Raw genomic sequence first — 13,485 nt, forward strand, 5'->3', positions numbered from 1 at the left:
AATCATTTTATAATTAGAGTAGTATAAATATTAGTGTTGAAATTAGTCATTCATGTCAAGGTGATGCAATATAAGTAGTTATCAATATGATTTACCATATTATGGAGTATGGGGCGTAGATCGTGTCTAAGGCATCACACATTTTGCTCGTTTAGGGCACGAGCATGGGAAGATGTGTTAGAGCATTGTTGTGTGCTTATGTCTAGTTACATAGCATGGTATGATACTTGAGATTATATCATATACTTGAGATGTCATGATCGCAATAAATATGTATCATACTTGTTTTATTTAATGATATGATGAACTAAGAAGTCACATATTTTGAGCTAATGATATAGTTAATATTTTTGGTTAATCATTTTCGTGACATGTAAAGCCCAATCAATCAAAAGGATCATATAAGCATGAGTCAAAGCATAAAATATTCTTTATTACTAAGGTATTTCTCTAGTCTTACTATATAACATTTGACATAAACATTCACCTCTTAGAAGATCTGGTTGGTAGAACGCAATGCCTCATAGGAAGTGGTCTCGATTAGCTCAACTTCATTCGATAATCAATTTTACACTAACGATAGCCATATATATATATATATATATATATATATATATATATATATATATATATATATATATATATATATATATTATTAAATACATAAAATAATTTAAAAAATGATCATAGAAATATAAATTTAATTAGATTGGGTAAATATGTAGTAAAATATTAATTTAATACTATCATCGTTTAACAATATAATGATCCCAAAAAATATATCCATAAATATCGTCTCATTCCAATCATAAACCCACTAAATTCATAGTCCATAACCCGAACTTGAATCTACCTATTTGTCCACCAATTTTGAATTCGAATCAGACTCAAATGTCTATTTTTGTTCCTCAATCAGAGACTATCGAAACATAGTTTGTGTATGTATGATAGACCTGAATAAAAAAAAAGAAAAAAAAAGTAAAATAGGAAATCCGATCCTCTACCGTCCGTATGCTTCTTCCAACTCCTTTAGAAGCCCAAAGCCTCATGGAAGTGTTTGGGCTACGAGTCTTAAGCAATCCTATAGATCGCCATTAATTTAAAGACAGGAGATAAAAGTGAGGGGCCATGAAGAACTAAGTTTTCTAATCCACACGCGTCTCTCTCGCAAACCTCATCTTAGCTATTAAGAAGGTTTGAACATTCATAGCAATATGGCTTGTAATCATTTACTTTACTTTTTCATTATTTGGATATAATAAATCTCAACAAAATTAGTTTCCATATTGTAATACTGCTCTTATAGGGGGCAACCAAATGTGACCCAAATCCGCCCGAATTGGATCAAAATCCGGATCCGACCCGTGCCCGTTTCTTTACTAACTCTTCTTCCTCCCGTCACGTCGGTTCGATCTTAGTTCTCGAGCTTTCCCGAATCGTCTCGGTCCGGTACCGACGTTAGGGTTTGGAGATCGATTCGACGCCCATGGATCCGCCAGGGAAGCGGAGACCCCCGGAGGAAGACGATGACTTGGAGGCGGAGGCGATCAAAAGGCAGCGGATATCTGATGGGGAAGAGGACGAAGAGGGCGGAGGCGAGGAAGGGACCGACGCTGCTGCTCTCCCCGGCCTCGCTGTCTACAAGGACGACGATGACGAGGAGGAGGAAGGGGCGGGCCGTAGAGATCAGTGGATGGGACAAGAGAACGGTCGTGGGGAAACTATTGAAAATGGCGGTGGTCAAGTTAGAGTGATGGCTGGGGATGAGGAAGTGATGGAGGCGTTGCATCAGAAGGATGCTTCTCGCCCTCCAGCTCCGGTAAGGCAGCAGCGACAGGTGGAGCGCCGGAGGGACTGCCCATATCTTGATACCGTGAACCGTCAGGTTATCTCTCCTCCTTATCAATTCGCACATGAGAAAAATCTTCAGTTAGATGGAGGAAATGGATTCTCGAGTCTTGTTTATAGGGATAAGGAAATATCGATACTTACACTCGAAATTATGAAACTTTACTTGAGAGTGACCGAAATGAAGGCCAAGACGAAGAGTCATTGTGTTTGAAAAGCAGCTTGGTTTTGCGATAGGGCGTTATTAAGTTTCATTTGGATATATGTTCCTGTCCTAGACTTTAGTTTCTCATTTTCGGGTTTCAGATGGTTTTGATTCTGAAGTTCAACTGAAACAAAGTGGAACCTGTCTACTAGGGCTTCGAACAAGATGCTTTTTGTTTGTCATCTTTCTTTTTCTTAACATTTTGATAAGCAATTTTGAGAACTTGTTACGATCTAACCACTCCCTGAAATCTTACTCTGAAGATCTGATATATTTGGGTACACAATGAACCAAAACGTGCTACATATCTGAAAGCAAACTTATTTGTTTGCTTCGTTTCTATAGCTTGTTAGAAGTGGCATACGAGCTAAATATTTTATGCAAGCTTCACATAACTAACTCGTCTGAAAGTTCTCGATGATTATTCTGACTAGTGTATGCTGACTTTCATGGCATACAAATTAGGGAGTGGGAGATTTTGATCTATGTGAAAGTTTTTTGCAGAGTGCATCTTTAACTAACATAAGGTTCGATATGATAGTAAATGGTAATTGGGTGATGCAACATGCTTGTTATCGTAGTTGTTTGTAATGATAATTCTGTATATAATGCTAATTCAGACCTAAAATTACCAGAACTATATGTGACTAGATTATGAGAGTGTAAATGACTAAAAATGAGTATTTGGGCTTATATTATGGATCATTTGTTTTTTCTAATTTTGATACATTTTAGATCACAAATCATAAATATGGATTAAGAATTACTAAAGCCATCAGTCGATCCCAATGACATGTTTATATTTTGGATGCTATTCATCTCTTTTGATTATAACTTCAGGAGAGAAGAAAAAGGAAAAGAAGGGGACATAAGAGAAGGGAAAAGATGTTAAGGCAATGACAGAATACAAGGAGAGAATATTAGACCAATTTCTTGTCCTGTGTTTGAAACAATAGGAAAGAAGAGAAAGGATCAGTTGGAATTCTCTCTCTTTCTCTCCAAATCTCTCCACTTGAGAATACAAAATAAAATGGGTCTAGAAAGTAGTTAGTAATGATTTAAAAAGCGCTAGGCACTAAGGTCGCAAAATGCCCAAGGCGCTTTGAAATATTAAAATATAAAAAAAAATATAATATAAATGATAAATATGATTATATAAATAAAAATATGATATTAAACTACTGTTAACAGTAGTTAGAGGGGGAGAAAAGAACTATTAAGAGGAGGGGTGAAAAAGTCACCAATAGTGGAACTTTCGGAGGACGACAGTGGCGGTGGTGGAGGAAGCTGTGGACGGCAGCAGTGGCAACCGCGGAAGCTGCAGACGACAGCAGCAACAGCGAAAGTTGCGGTGGTGGAGGAAGTTGCGGTCTTCTCCCTCGACAGTGGAAGGAGTTGCACATGGAAGCAACGACGGCAGAAGGAAGCTGTGGACAAAGGCTAGGCCGTTGGACCTGTCCATTGACGATAGAGGAATCCTCGGTCCGCTGTGTCTGCGGCGGAGGCTGCAGAAAGCATTGGCGACGGAGGCAGAAGTTGCACTAGGGCTGATGGCTCGAGGTCGAATGGGGGAGCGGGGGGTGGCTTTTGTGGGTAAGAAAGTGGCTAGTTGGTTCAATGGGGGGTGGCTTTTGTGGGTAAGAAAGTGGCTAGTTGGTTCAATTGAACCAACTAGCCATTGTTGAACCGAACCAGACTTAAAAATCTGGTTTGGTTGCTTCGTTTGAACTGGGCGCTTGCCCGCGGTGACAAAGAAATTGAAGTTTTGATGTTCTGCAGTGCTTCATATGGTTTGTCATGTCCAATTACATTGATAAGTGTTCTTTGTTTGTTGACATTTGACTTGGATAAATATACTCCACATTACAAATTTCACATTTTTATTTGTGATGTGAATTGTGATTTAATAATCATATTTTGATCATCTAGTAGCACGTAGGTTGCTTTGTATCTGATCATTTTAATTTTTGTTATATACGTAATGCAGGTCTTGGATTTTGATTTTGAGAAGTTCTGTTCCATCTCTCTCTCAAACTTAAATGTTTATGCGTGCTTGGTTTGTGGAAAGTACTACCAAGGAAGAGGTCTGAATTCTCATGCACATACACATAGCCTTGAAGCAGGTCACCATGTATATATTAATCTTCAAACGGAGAAAGTTTATTGCCTTCCTGATGGATATGAGATAGATGATCCATCATTAGATGATATTCGGCATGTTCTAAATCCTAGGTATGTGTACTGTTACATACAACTCTTGCTTCTTTGCTTCTAGATGTTATAGTATGGATTCAGCAGGGATTTATGCTTTGATCCAGTAGAATTTTGAAACCTGCCCCCTCTTGTTTTAAGAAACTTGAATATTTTGATACCCTTTTCTAGGATCCAAAGGGCTGTCAGCAATGGTTATAACATTTTCCCTGTATTGGTATTGACTCTGACTTGATTCATGTTACAGTCAACTAAATTGCTGTTTAATTGGATTCCAAGACCTACTCATATAAAGACATTAGTGTAACAGTTCGCTCTACCTTTTGATTGAACCTATATACCAACTCAAAAATGAAAACATATTGTATCTGGCTCTTGCTACTAGTACACCACCCCCCAATTTTTCCAGAGAAAGTGGATCAATGAGGAGCAATATTGCCATGACAGAAGCCTTAGATGATCTCATGGATGATTTTGGGATTAATTTGAGTTTTATTATTGTGTCAATTTTTTGTCTTTTTTCTATATCAGATGTTATGGAAATTTTCTTGTACTCAGGCCAACTTTGTACGGTTTTTTCATTCAGGTTTTCAAGAGAACAAGTTCTGCACCTTGATGAAAACAGGCAATGGTCGAGAGCACTGGATGGGTCCAACTATCTACCTGGAATGGTAAGTTCCACCTGCATACATACAGCATTTTAAGACCATGCTGTATCATTAATATGGTTAGGTTTTGGAAAGAGACGACAGCTTGTAGTTCTGTCTGTAATTGAATTGAATGAATGCAGTTAAAAAGAGGGTTTGTTGGTATGCATTTTTCTAGTATGTATGTCTGCATAAGGGATGCAAAGTTGCTTGGGTTCTAGAATCTTTAATGATCATCACTATGTATTCATCGTTAACACTTTGTTTAGATGGAATCCTTTGGTAGCTCTACAAGACAATCTGCTTAGTTATCTAATTGTTTGCTGCATATAGTACAAAATGCAACAAAAGCTGTATGTTCCTTGTTTAAGGCTTATATCCCTGAAAGCAAGTGCCATGATATAAGTTCTTATGCTGTTACAACTATATTTTGCTATTGGCACTTTCTTCAGAATTAGTACATCAGCTATGATCATCGATTTCATGTATTGATCAGTTTTTTCCTTGTTTTTAGGTGGGTCTCAACAATATTAAGGAGACTGATTTTGTAAATGTCACAATTCAGTCTTTAATGAGAGTGACTCCTCTGAGGAACTTTTTCCTGATCCCTGAAAATTATCAGCACAGTAAATCTCCACTTGTTCATCGGTTTGGAGAACTTACACGAAAAATTTGGCATGCAAGGAACTTTAAGGGACAGGTCGATTCATCTTTTTCCGTATGTTGCTATTTTCATTGTTGGCAATGCTCCTCATTGATTATTCCATTTCAGGTCAGCCCCCATGAGTTTCTACAGGCTGTTATGAAAGCTAGTAACAAGCGGTTCCAAATTGGTGTTCAGTCAGATCCTGTTGAATTTATATCCTGGCTGTTAAACACATTGCATGCACAACTTAGACATTCAAAGAAAAAGGATCGAAGCATAATTTATGACTGCTTTCAGGTTTTTCCTCACATAAATCATTTGTTTGTGTTTTTCCTTTGCTATCTGCAATGCTGATTATTCTGGAATGCAGGGTGAATTGGAGGTTGTGAAAGAGATCCAGAAGAAACATCTTATCGAGAAGAATGATACTGATGATGAGGAGAACAAGGTAATTGTTGCAGAGCGTGGGTCATCAAATGACAGTGTTGTGAGGGAAACATCTAAAGTGCCATTTCTAATGCTTGGTCTTGACTTGCCACCACCTCCCCTTTTTAAGGATGCAATGGAGAAAAACATTATACCTCAGGTATTTATTTAAATGCCTCTGCTTGTATTTGTCTTGAGTCTTATATAAAGACATTCATGGTCTGATTGCCACTTACTGCTAATCGAATGCAATTCTTCTGAACCTTACAGAATCTCATTCATTCTTTTGAATGTTGAAGTGATATTTTAGATTCTTTTATAGTATCCTGTTCTTTTCTTTTGAGCGAAAAAGGAAATACTTTTAGCGGGTTATCATAGGAATATCTTCTAAAAGATATGCTGTCCTGATTGACTCTAATATTAGTTGAATCTTCTCAGAGTGCTATATGTTCTTTCGACTATACCAATGTTCAGCAAAACTGTTTATATATTAGAAAAGCTAAGGGGTTTGACTGCCACATTAGTTATGTCTGAGAAGGTCCAATATAGAGATGAGCAAATCATATCACATAATCATTAGGTTTGCAGCACCCATAACATGCAGAAATTCAATGGGAAGATGTTAGTATGATATTCTAATGCTAGTGCATAATAGGTTTTGCAGTTCTGTTGCTAGTAATTTCTGAACAAAGCACAATTATTTCCCTCTTTTGTGTAACACAGTTGGCACTTTTATTCTGATAGTTCTTGGCCATAAGTTTTGAAATTGTTGATTTAGTTTATTGAGTAATTCATTTTGAATTTGCTTCTGAAATCTTCTGAAATGTAATTGTTAGTGGAATTAACTGATGGCATGTCAAATTTGGTGATGAGTTTACTTAGGTACAAACAGAAGATTGTTTGTTTAATTGTGATGGTTGGAGTAGATGTTATCGGAGTTCCTTTTCTTTTGGATTGTCTTGGATAGGCTCTTCTCTTTATTTTGGTTCAGTTTCTAGGGGCCTAATTGGAGTAAATTATAATAAGCTAATAGCTGTTATTCCTAAAGGGTATTTGGTAGAGTGGGTCTTTTTGGTCTCAGAAAAAAGTCATTTATTTTGTTGACGAAAGCAAGGAAATTTGAATTGTTGCATGATTATCCTGGCTCGAATGTCTGTTCTGTTCATAAAGCTTAGTTTTTTCCTTTCCGGATCAGCAAGTTTAGACCGTATCTTTTTGTTAGTTTCCTAGTTACTTTCCTGATACAGGATGAATGGAGGAAACCTATTCTGCTATTGCTTTGTGTAGGTTCCCCTCTTCAACATATTGAAGAAGTTTGATGGTGAGACTGTAACAGAGGTTGTGCGGCCTTGCATAGCAAGGATGAGATATCGTGTCACCAGACTGCCAAAGTATCTTATTCTTCACATGCGTCGATTTACAAAAAACAACTTCTTCATAGAAAAGAACCCTACTCTTGGTATACTATGTCTCTTTTTGTATATGAGATGTTCTATGTTTTTAGTCATTATTTGTTTGTTGATACTCTCCTCTTTCAGTGAACTTTCCTGTGAAGAATCTTGAATTGAAGGATTATATTCCATTACCACCACCAAAGGTCAAGAAGAAGTTAAGGTCAAAATACGATCTTATTGCAAATATAGTTCATGATGGCAAGCCAGGAGAAGGATGTTACAGAGTTTTTGTGCAGCGTAAATCGGAAGAACTCTGGTACGTTTGTTATTGAAGTTAAGTGTTTCACTGTTGTCTGTATGCATGCTGACCACTGTGTTCCTTTTGGTATTGTTGCCTGTGTGCACGCCGACCATTGTGTTCCTTCAGGTTTGAGATGCAGGACCTCCATGTCAACGAAACTCTTCCTCAAATGGTTGCTCTATCCGAGGCTTACATGCAAATATATGAGCAGCAAGAGTGACTAGAGAGTCAATTTTTTGTTTGGTCTTGAGATAGGCTGGAAAGTTAGCACGAGAAGCTCCTAAACTCTCGCATTATGAATGACATGATCAACTGGCCTATCTGTTTATTCAGCAGAAGCTTTGTACCCATTTGTGGCTGGCACTCGGGCCAAGAAGAATGTGCTGATCATGTACCAGTGGACCTTTTTGCCTGGTTCAACTCATGCTTCTGGCGGTTGAGAGCAAACTGCTGCATGGTGATAGCTGTTCTTAAGCGGATGATCGATATTTCAGAACTTTTTTGTGTTTATTGTCCGCCAAAATGGTAAATGAAAACTATATTTCGATGATGCAGGCAAAATTGTTTCAAAAGAGTAATCAGTAGCCTCATTAGAATGGAAGCAAAAAGAATTCATAGTCTGTAAAAGTGGTGAATGAGAGAGCCTTGCTAAAGCCCAGACGTTGTATGTTTCAACTGATTTCTGTCGTCAATTTCTTCTATGATAATGGAAAATATTTCCAACTTCCTCCAGAAGTACTCTTAATTTTGGTCGGTGGATTGGACATGTAGTTGGAGTTGCAATCAAGCAAACAAGCAATAGTGTAATAAGGGGCATAAGAATTCACGACCTGATTCAGTCTACAGCATATTACACGTATTTGGTTGGATGTTTCCAAATAAAATGACATATACCAACGCGTCCTCTACCCAAAAATACTCAATTCAGATACAAAGGTGTCTTAACAACCTGCATAGGCAGTGCAAGTCACATTATTGAGCAGCAAAACAAAGAATCGTCCATCACAAAATAGTGAGAAATTTAGAGAGGCTTCTCTGCAGACCCGGGGATTGGAACTTCACTCTACTCTTTTTGGGAGGTCCCATTTCAATGCTTTGTAAACCTCTGTAAAACATCGAAATAGTCGGGGAATGTCTTCCTAGTGCAACCTGGGTCTTTGATTGTGACAGGAACATCGGCACAAGCAGCTATCGAGAATGCCATTGCCATCCTGTGATCATCGTAAGTGTCAATCACTGTTATATTCAACTTTTCTGGGGGCGTAATGATACAAAAGTCGGGGCCTTCCTCCACCGTTGCTCCGAGCTAGTTCATCACATACAGAGCAAGAAGAATTGTCAGGAAATGAAACAAGATGACTGAGTTACACAAAAGATCAAACTTTACCAACCTTTCTAAGTTCTGTACAAATGGCTACCATCCTTTCAGTCTCCTTAACTCTCCATGAAGCCACTGAAACCAGAAAATAGGGGTGAATTGAAAGAGAATATACAGCAGTATATTCTGCCAGACACCACCGCATAGACTACTACATTTAGTTCTTCCTGTCGAAAGAGAATATACAGCAAAAACAGAAACTAACCATCTCTTATGGCTGTAGGGCCATCAGCAAATAGTGCGACAACAGCAAGGGTCATGGCAACATCAGGCATCTTATTCATATTGACATCAATTCCACGCAAATGTCCCTTCTTGGAAGGATCCCGTGGTGGACCAGTAACAGTCACACTATTTTCAGTCCATGAAACTTTTGCTCCCATTTTCTCAAGAACTTCAGCAAATTTCACATCTCCCTGCATTTAGGGTAAAAGGAAAAGCTGGGCAAATAAATAAATAAATAAAACAAAAGCTACGTGCTTCAAGATCATGAAATTTTGCGGAGCAAGAATCACCTGTAGACTGCTTGTACCACAACCTTCCACAGTGACAGTGCCACCAGTGACTGCAGCGCCTGCTAAGAAATAACTAGCACTTGATGCGTCACCTTCGACATATGCATTTCCAGGAGACCTATGTAACAGAAGTATACCAAATAATGCAATCTTTATAAATTTAGCAAGTAGTATTACCATCATCAATATTGCAATCGAAAACTTACTTGTATTTTTGAGCACCCTTGATATAGAATCTATCCCAATTATCAGAATGCTCAACCTTAACTCCAAAACGTTCCATCAATTTCAAAGTCATTTCTACATATGGAATGGAGATAAGCTTATCAATGATCTCGATCTCCACATCCCCAAGAGCCAAGGGAGCTGCCATGAGCAAAGCAGTCAAGTACTGGCTGCTAATGGATCCAGAAAGTTTCACCTGAACAAAGTGATGCATAAACAAAAAGAAAAGAAAAGTCAATATCAGCAAAGTAAAAATGTGAATCCAAAGTATATAAACATAATCCAGAAACATATAGGCTAAGTTGTGTGTCCCAAAGCAAAAGAAAAAGATCCAAACCAATATTATTGCACAGAGAAAGATTCGGTAGACTCATTCTTGGTCCTCAAATAGATTGTCATAAGAGATGTATGCATCCTTGCATTGCACCAAATGATTTCAAGTCACAGTGGCCCATACAATCGAATTGATACTAATAAAACTATGCAAGCTATATTGATTAGACATAAAAAATAATTGATCATTAAGATCTTCCCCATTCCACCCAAATATAACCTTGTTAACTAGCAGAGGTAACCATAATAAAGCACAATAATAATAAAGTTGGCCTGTATAGATCCTCATTGACTGTGTTATCATAGTGAACATTCCTCTTATAACACCTATGCTTTTCCCTGTTACACATGTTCAGACTTTGCTTAATTTTACAGATTGCTTGGACAAAGAATAAGCTCTTACCTCCAACCTTTTCTCTGCTTCTATTTTCATGAGGAAGCACAAGCTCTTAGTGTAGAACTAGTAAGTCAAAAGCAAATAATTCTTCACCATTTCAGGTGGATTAACCAGATTTTGGTATAAAGAAAAAAAGATATACAATGACTGATACACTCCACGATTTCTTGAGTGTGCTATTAGCACCAAGTACTTGAAGTATGTTTACTCCATTTAGACAAAAAAAAAAAAAGAGTATTAGCAAGATGTAACATCCTTTGTCATTTTCTTACAAAGCAAAATTAACTACGCACTGGCTCCTGAACAAGCAATTATTCTACTCGGCCAAAGGTTATGATGCTTATGTAATTGAGGAAGAAGACAAAAGAAAAGGTGATACATATTAGAATCCCAAACTAGTAACAGGATAAAAGGTAGTAAAGAGAGACTAACCTTTCCCCCTGGAAGACCACCCATTGCATTTACACGAACAGGAGGGCAATTGGTGCCCATGAAACAATCAACATCTGCACCAAGCTGTTTCAGACCAGCAACCAAATCTCCTATAGGTCTTTCCCTCATTCTTGGGACCCCATCAAGTACGTAGCTGAAACATCAAACGAAAAAAGTTCAAAATACAGTATAATTAAATGTACCGAGATGAAGACACCTAATTCAGACAATAAATAATAGTAGACCTTGCATTTCCACCAGCGGCTGTGACAGCTGCTGTCAATGGCCGCATTGCAGTCCCTGCATTTCCCAAGAAGAGCTCAACTTCTTGTTTAGAATCTTTACCCACCGGGAATTGGCCACCGCATCCTACAACTGTTGCTCTCTTAGTTGCAACATCATCTTCCACCGAAAGGCCAAGGGTTCTCAAAGCAGCAAGCATATAGCGAACATCATCACTGTTCAACAAGTTGTCCACCACGGTGGTACCCTGAAAAAGGTTTATGGTGGATCATAAAATAAGGAAAAGGAAAGAAGAGGGAGATTCGATGGATTTAACCTCGATATCCACCAAATAAAATTTGAACTCTTTCATATCCATTTAGATCTATATATGCATGGTATTTTTTGTTCATCGTGGAAATTAAGCTAATTATCTGGATCCATCAGAGAATCAAGTAATCATTCCAACCGCGAAAGCTTTCATCAAAGAGAGCACTCAAAAATCATTTTTCCCCGCAAATTCACCAAAGAGGCGCATCCCACCACGCCAAACCCGCAAAAGTTTCAATCTTTCGACGAAGCACCTCACCTCGGAAAGGGCAGCAAGGAGGAGGATCCGATTCGACAAGGACTTGGATCCGGGGAGCTTAACCGTACCGGAGATCTCCTTAATGGGCTGCAACACGATCTCCGGCGCCGCCGATGGTTTCTCGGCAGCCACGGCGACAGAGGCCGAGACCCTAAGAGGCGATGCGCGCCTCCCGCAGCCTCGCGCTCTCAAGCCACCGAAAGGCCCGGGCCTGGCCACTGATCCAAAAGGAAGGGAGTAAGGAACAGGCGTCGGCCTCCGAGCTCCGCCGATATGAGCAGGCGTCAGCGCAGGATTCGCCTCCAATCCCTTTGACATGATCGCCTGCGCCATCTCTCTTCTCTCTCTCTCTCTCTCTCCGTGCGCTCCGGTTGCTCTGGAAGAACGAGGGGAATTGGGATGGGATTTAAAGTAGCAAAACCAGCAACCCTTCAACGAGGCTGCGTCACGTAGCAATGAAAGTTACGACTTAAGGTACGAAGGACGCCGTGGGTGCACGTCAGAGTATTAGCCTCTAGATGCGAGCCACGTCAAGGTGCGTATCTTAAGTCGGGTTCTCATGCACCACCCAACTCCCACCAACCCCGCCCCCCTCTCCGATACTACGAGAGCACCGCCACCAACCCCTTCAGAAGCGGTGCGCTGCTCCGCCCGAATTCATCTGACCCCGACCCCAACTGGCGTGGCAGGAGACTATTCGTTATTCTCTGTGGGGTCCGCGTGGGATGTGGTTGGTTGGTGAATCGAGTGGTGACGAGCGACCAGCGATCGCGAGGAAGGCGCAGCAAGTCTGCATGCTGCCGACTCACCTAACCCAACTCAGTTTGGTGGTGGGAAGGAACCTTGAATTCTCTTACATTTTTCACATATATATATATATATATATATATATATATATATATATATATATATATATATATATATATATATATATATATATATATATATCATCTCTTACAAATTGGATGGGGCTTGGAATTGCCATTTGCACTTCAAAACTCATCACTTTATAAATATATCGTCACAGGAAATTTCCATGATCATGGCTGGGTTGTGAATTAACAGTCTCTAATTGATCCACCAACATCAGTGCCAGATGGCTTGAATCTACTGATATCACATCCTTTGCCAATAATTTCTCATGGGCAGCGAATGGGGCGGGTTAGTTGTGGCCAGCATGCATGCATGCATGCACATGTTAAATATGGCCGCTATATGACAAATTAGCCAGCTGAAGTATGACCACACGAATCATATGGCACGCCGTCACACGTGAGGATGGATTGAGAATTACCCATCGGTGCATAAAATGGTGTCACACATGAGATTATGGATTAGTCATTGCGCCATGGTGGTCACTCGACTTCATTTGCTTTGCTTGGATAAGTAGTACAAGAGGATTCCCCTGCAACAACTCAATACACGTTTTTTGCGTGTATATTTTGTCCCTTCCTATAGCATGCTTCGCTTCAAGGAGTATAGTGTTTATAAATACAGATATTTTGTCCATTCCTGTAGCATGTTTCCACTGATCTCTAATTCTAACTTATGCTGTAATCAGTTTAAATGTTAAACCCAAACGACATTTTAACTATAAAATATATTGAAAGAAAGAATCATCGTAAATGTCCTTTGGGTTTAACATTTAAAACTGCAAATCCTTGGTTTTAATAGATCTAAGCACCATATATCGCTGGGAAAAATCAGCCCGAAACT

The 13,485-nt window shown here is 39.2% G+C and overlaps 2 protein-coding genes across 2 annotated transcripts; one reads left to right on the forward strand and one right to left on the reverse strand.

The window, feature by feature from the left end:
- The first annotated feature begins 1,338 nt into the window (after positions 1-1,338).
- Positions 1,339-8,413, forward strand: LOC103970754 (uncharacterized). The gene is made up of 9 exons (XM_009384670.3): positions 1,339-1,885; positions 4,041-4,285; positions 4,851-4,935; positions 5,426-5,611; positions 5,684-5,854; positions 5,928-6,143; positions 7,271-7,442; positions 7,522-7,693; positions 7,805-8,413. Exons 1-9 carry the CDS (start codon positions 1,487-1,489, stop codon positions 7,896-7,898), a joined length of 1,740 nt encoding a protein of 579 aa, XP_009382945.2. The 5' UTR covers positions 1,339-1,486; the 3' UTR covers positions 7,899-8,413.
- A 67-nt stretch (positions 8,414-8,480) lies between these two features.
- LOC135605348 (3-phosphoshikimate 1-carboxyvinyltransferase 2) lies at positions 8,481-12,154 on the reverse strand. Its single transcript, XM_065095334.1, has 8 exons — positions 11,770-12,154; positions 11,204-11,448; positions 10,959-11,112; positions 9,778-9,992; positions 9,572-9,689; positions 9,262-9,472; positions 9,070-9,131; positions 8,481-8,984 (listed from the first exon to the last, which is right to left on the reverse strand). The coding sequence occupies exons 1-8, from the start codon at positions 12,100-12,102 to the stop codon at positions 8,766-8,768; spliced, it is 1,557 nt and encodes a 518-aa protein (XP_064951406.1). The 5' UTR covers positions 12,103-12,154; the 3' UTR covers positions 8,481-8,765.
- Between the last annotated feature and the right edge of the window lie 1,331 nt (positions 12,155-13,485).

The sequence above is a fragment of the Musa acuminata genome, chromosome BXJ2-2 (assembly GCF_036884655.1).
Source record: "Musa acuminata AAA Group cultivar baxijiao chromosome BXJ2-2, Cavendish_Baxijiao_AAA, whole genome shotgun sequence".
Classification (NCBI taxonomy): Eukaryota; Viridiplantae; Streptophyta; class Magnoliopsida; order Zingiberales; family Musaceae; genus Musa; species Musa acuminata.

Bases quoted from the DNA above. Each gene is read 5' to 3' on its own strand.
- LOC103970754 (XM_009384670.3), top strand. From the start codon at position 1,487: ATGGATCCGCCAGGGAAGCGGAGACCCCCGGAGGAAGACGATGACTTG. The intron at 5,612-5,683 runs GTCGATTCATCT...ATTCCATTTCAG, and splicing joins CAAGGAACTTTAAGGGACAG to GTCAGCCCCCATGAGTTTCT. The intron at 6,144-7,270 runs GTATTTATTTAA...TGCTTTGTGTAG, and splicing joins AGAAAAACATTATACCTCAG to GTTCCCCTCTTCAACATATT.
- LOC135605348 (XM_065095334.1), bottom strand. From the start codon at position 12,102: ATGGCGCAGGCGATCATGTCAAAGGGATTGGAGGCGAATCCTGCGCTG. The intron at 9,993-10,958 runs GTTAGTCTCTCT...CACTTTGTTCAG, and splicing joins GTGGTCTTCCAGGGGGAAAG to GTGAAACTTTCTGGATCCAT. The intron at 9,690-9,777 runs GTAAGTTTTCGA...TCTGTTACATAG, and splicing joins AAGGGTGCTCAAAAATACAA to GTCTCCTGGAAATGCATATG.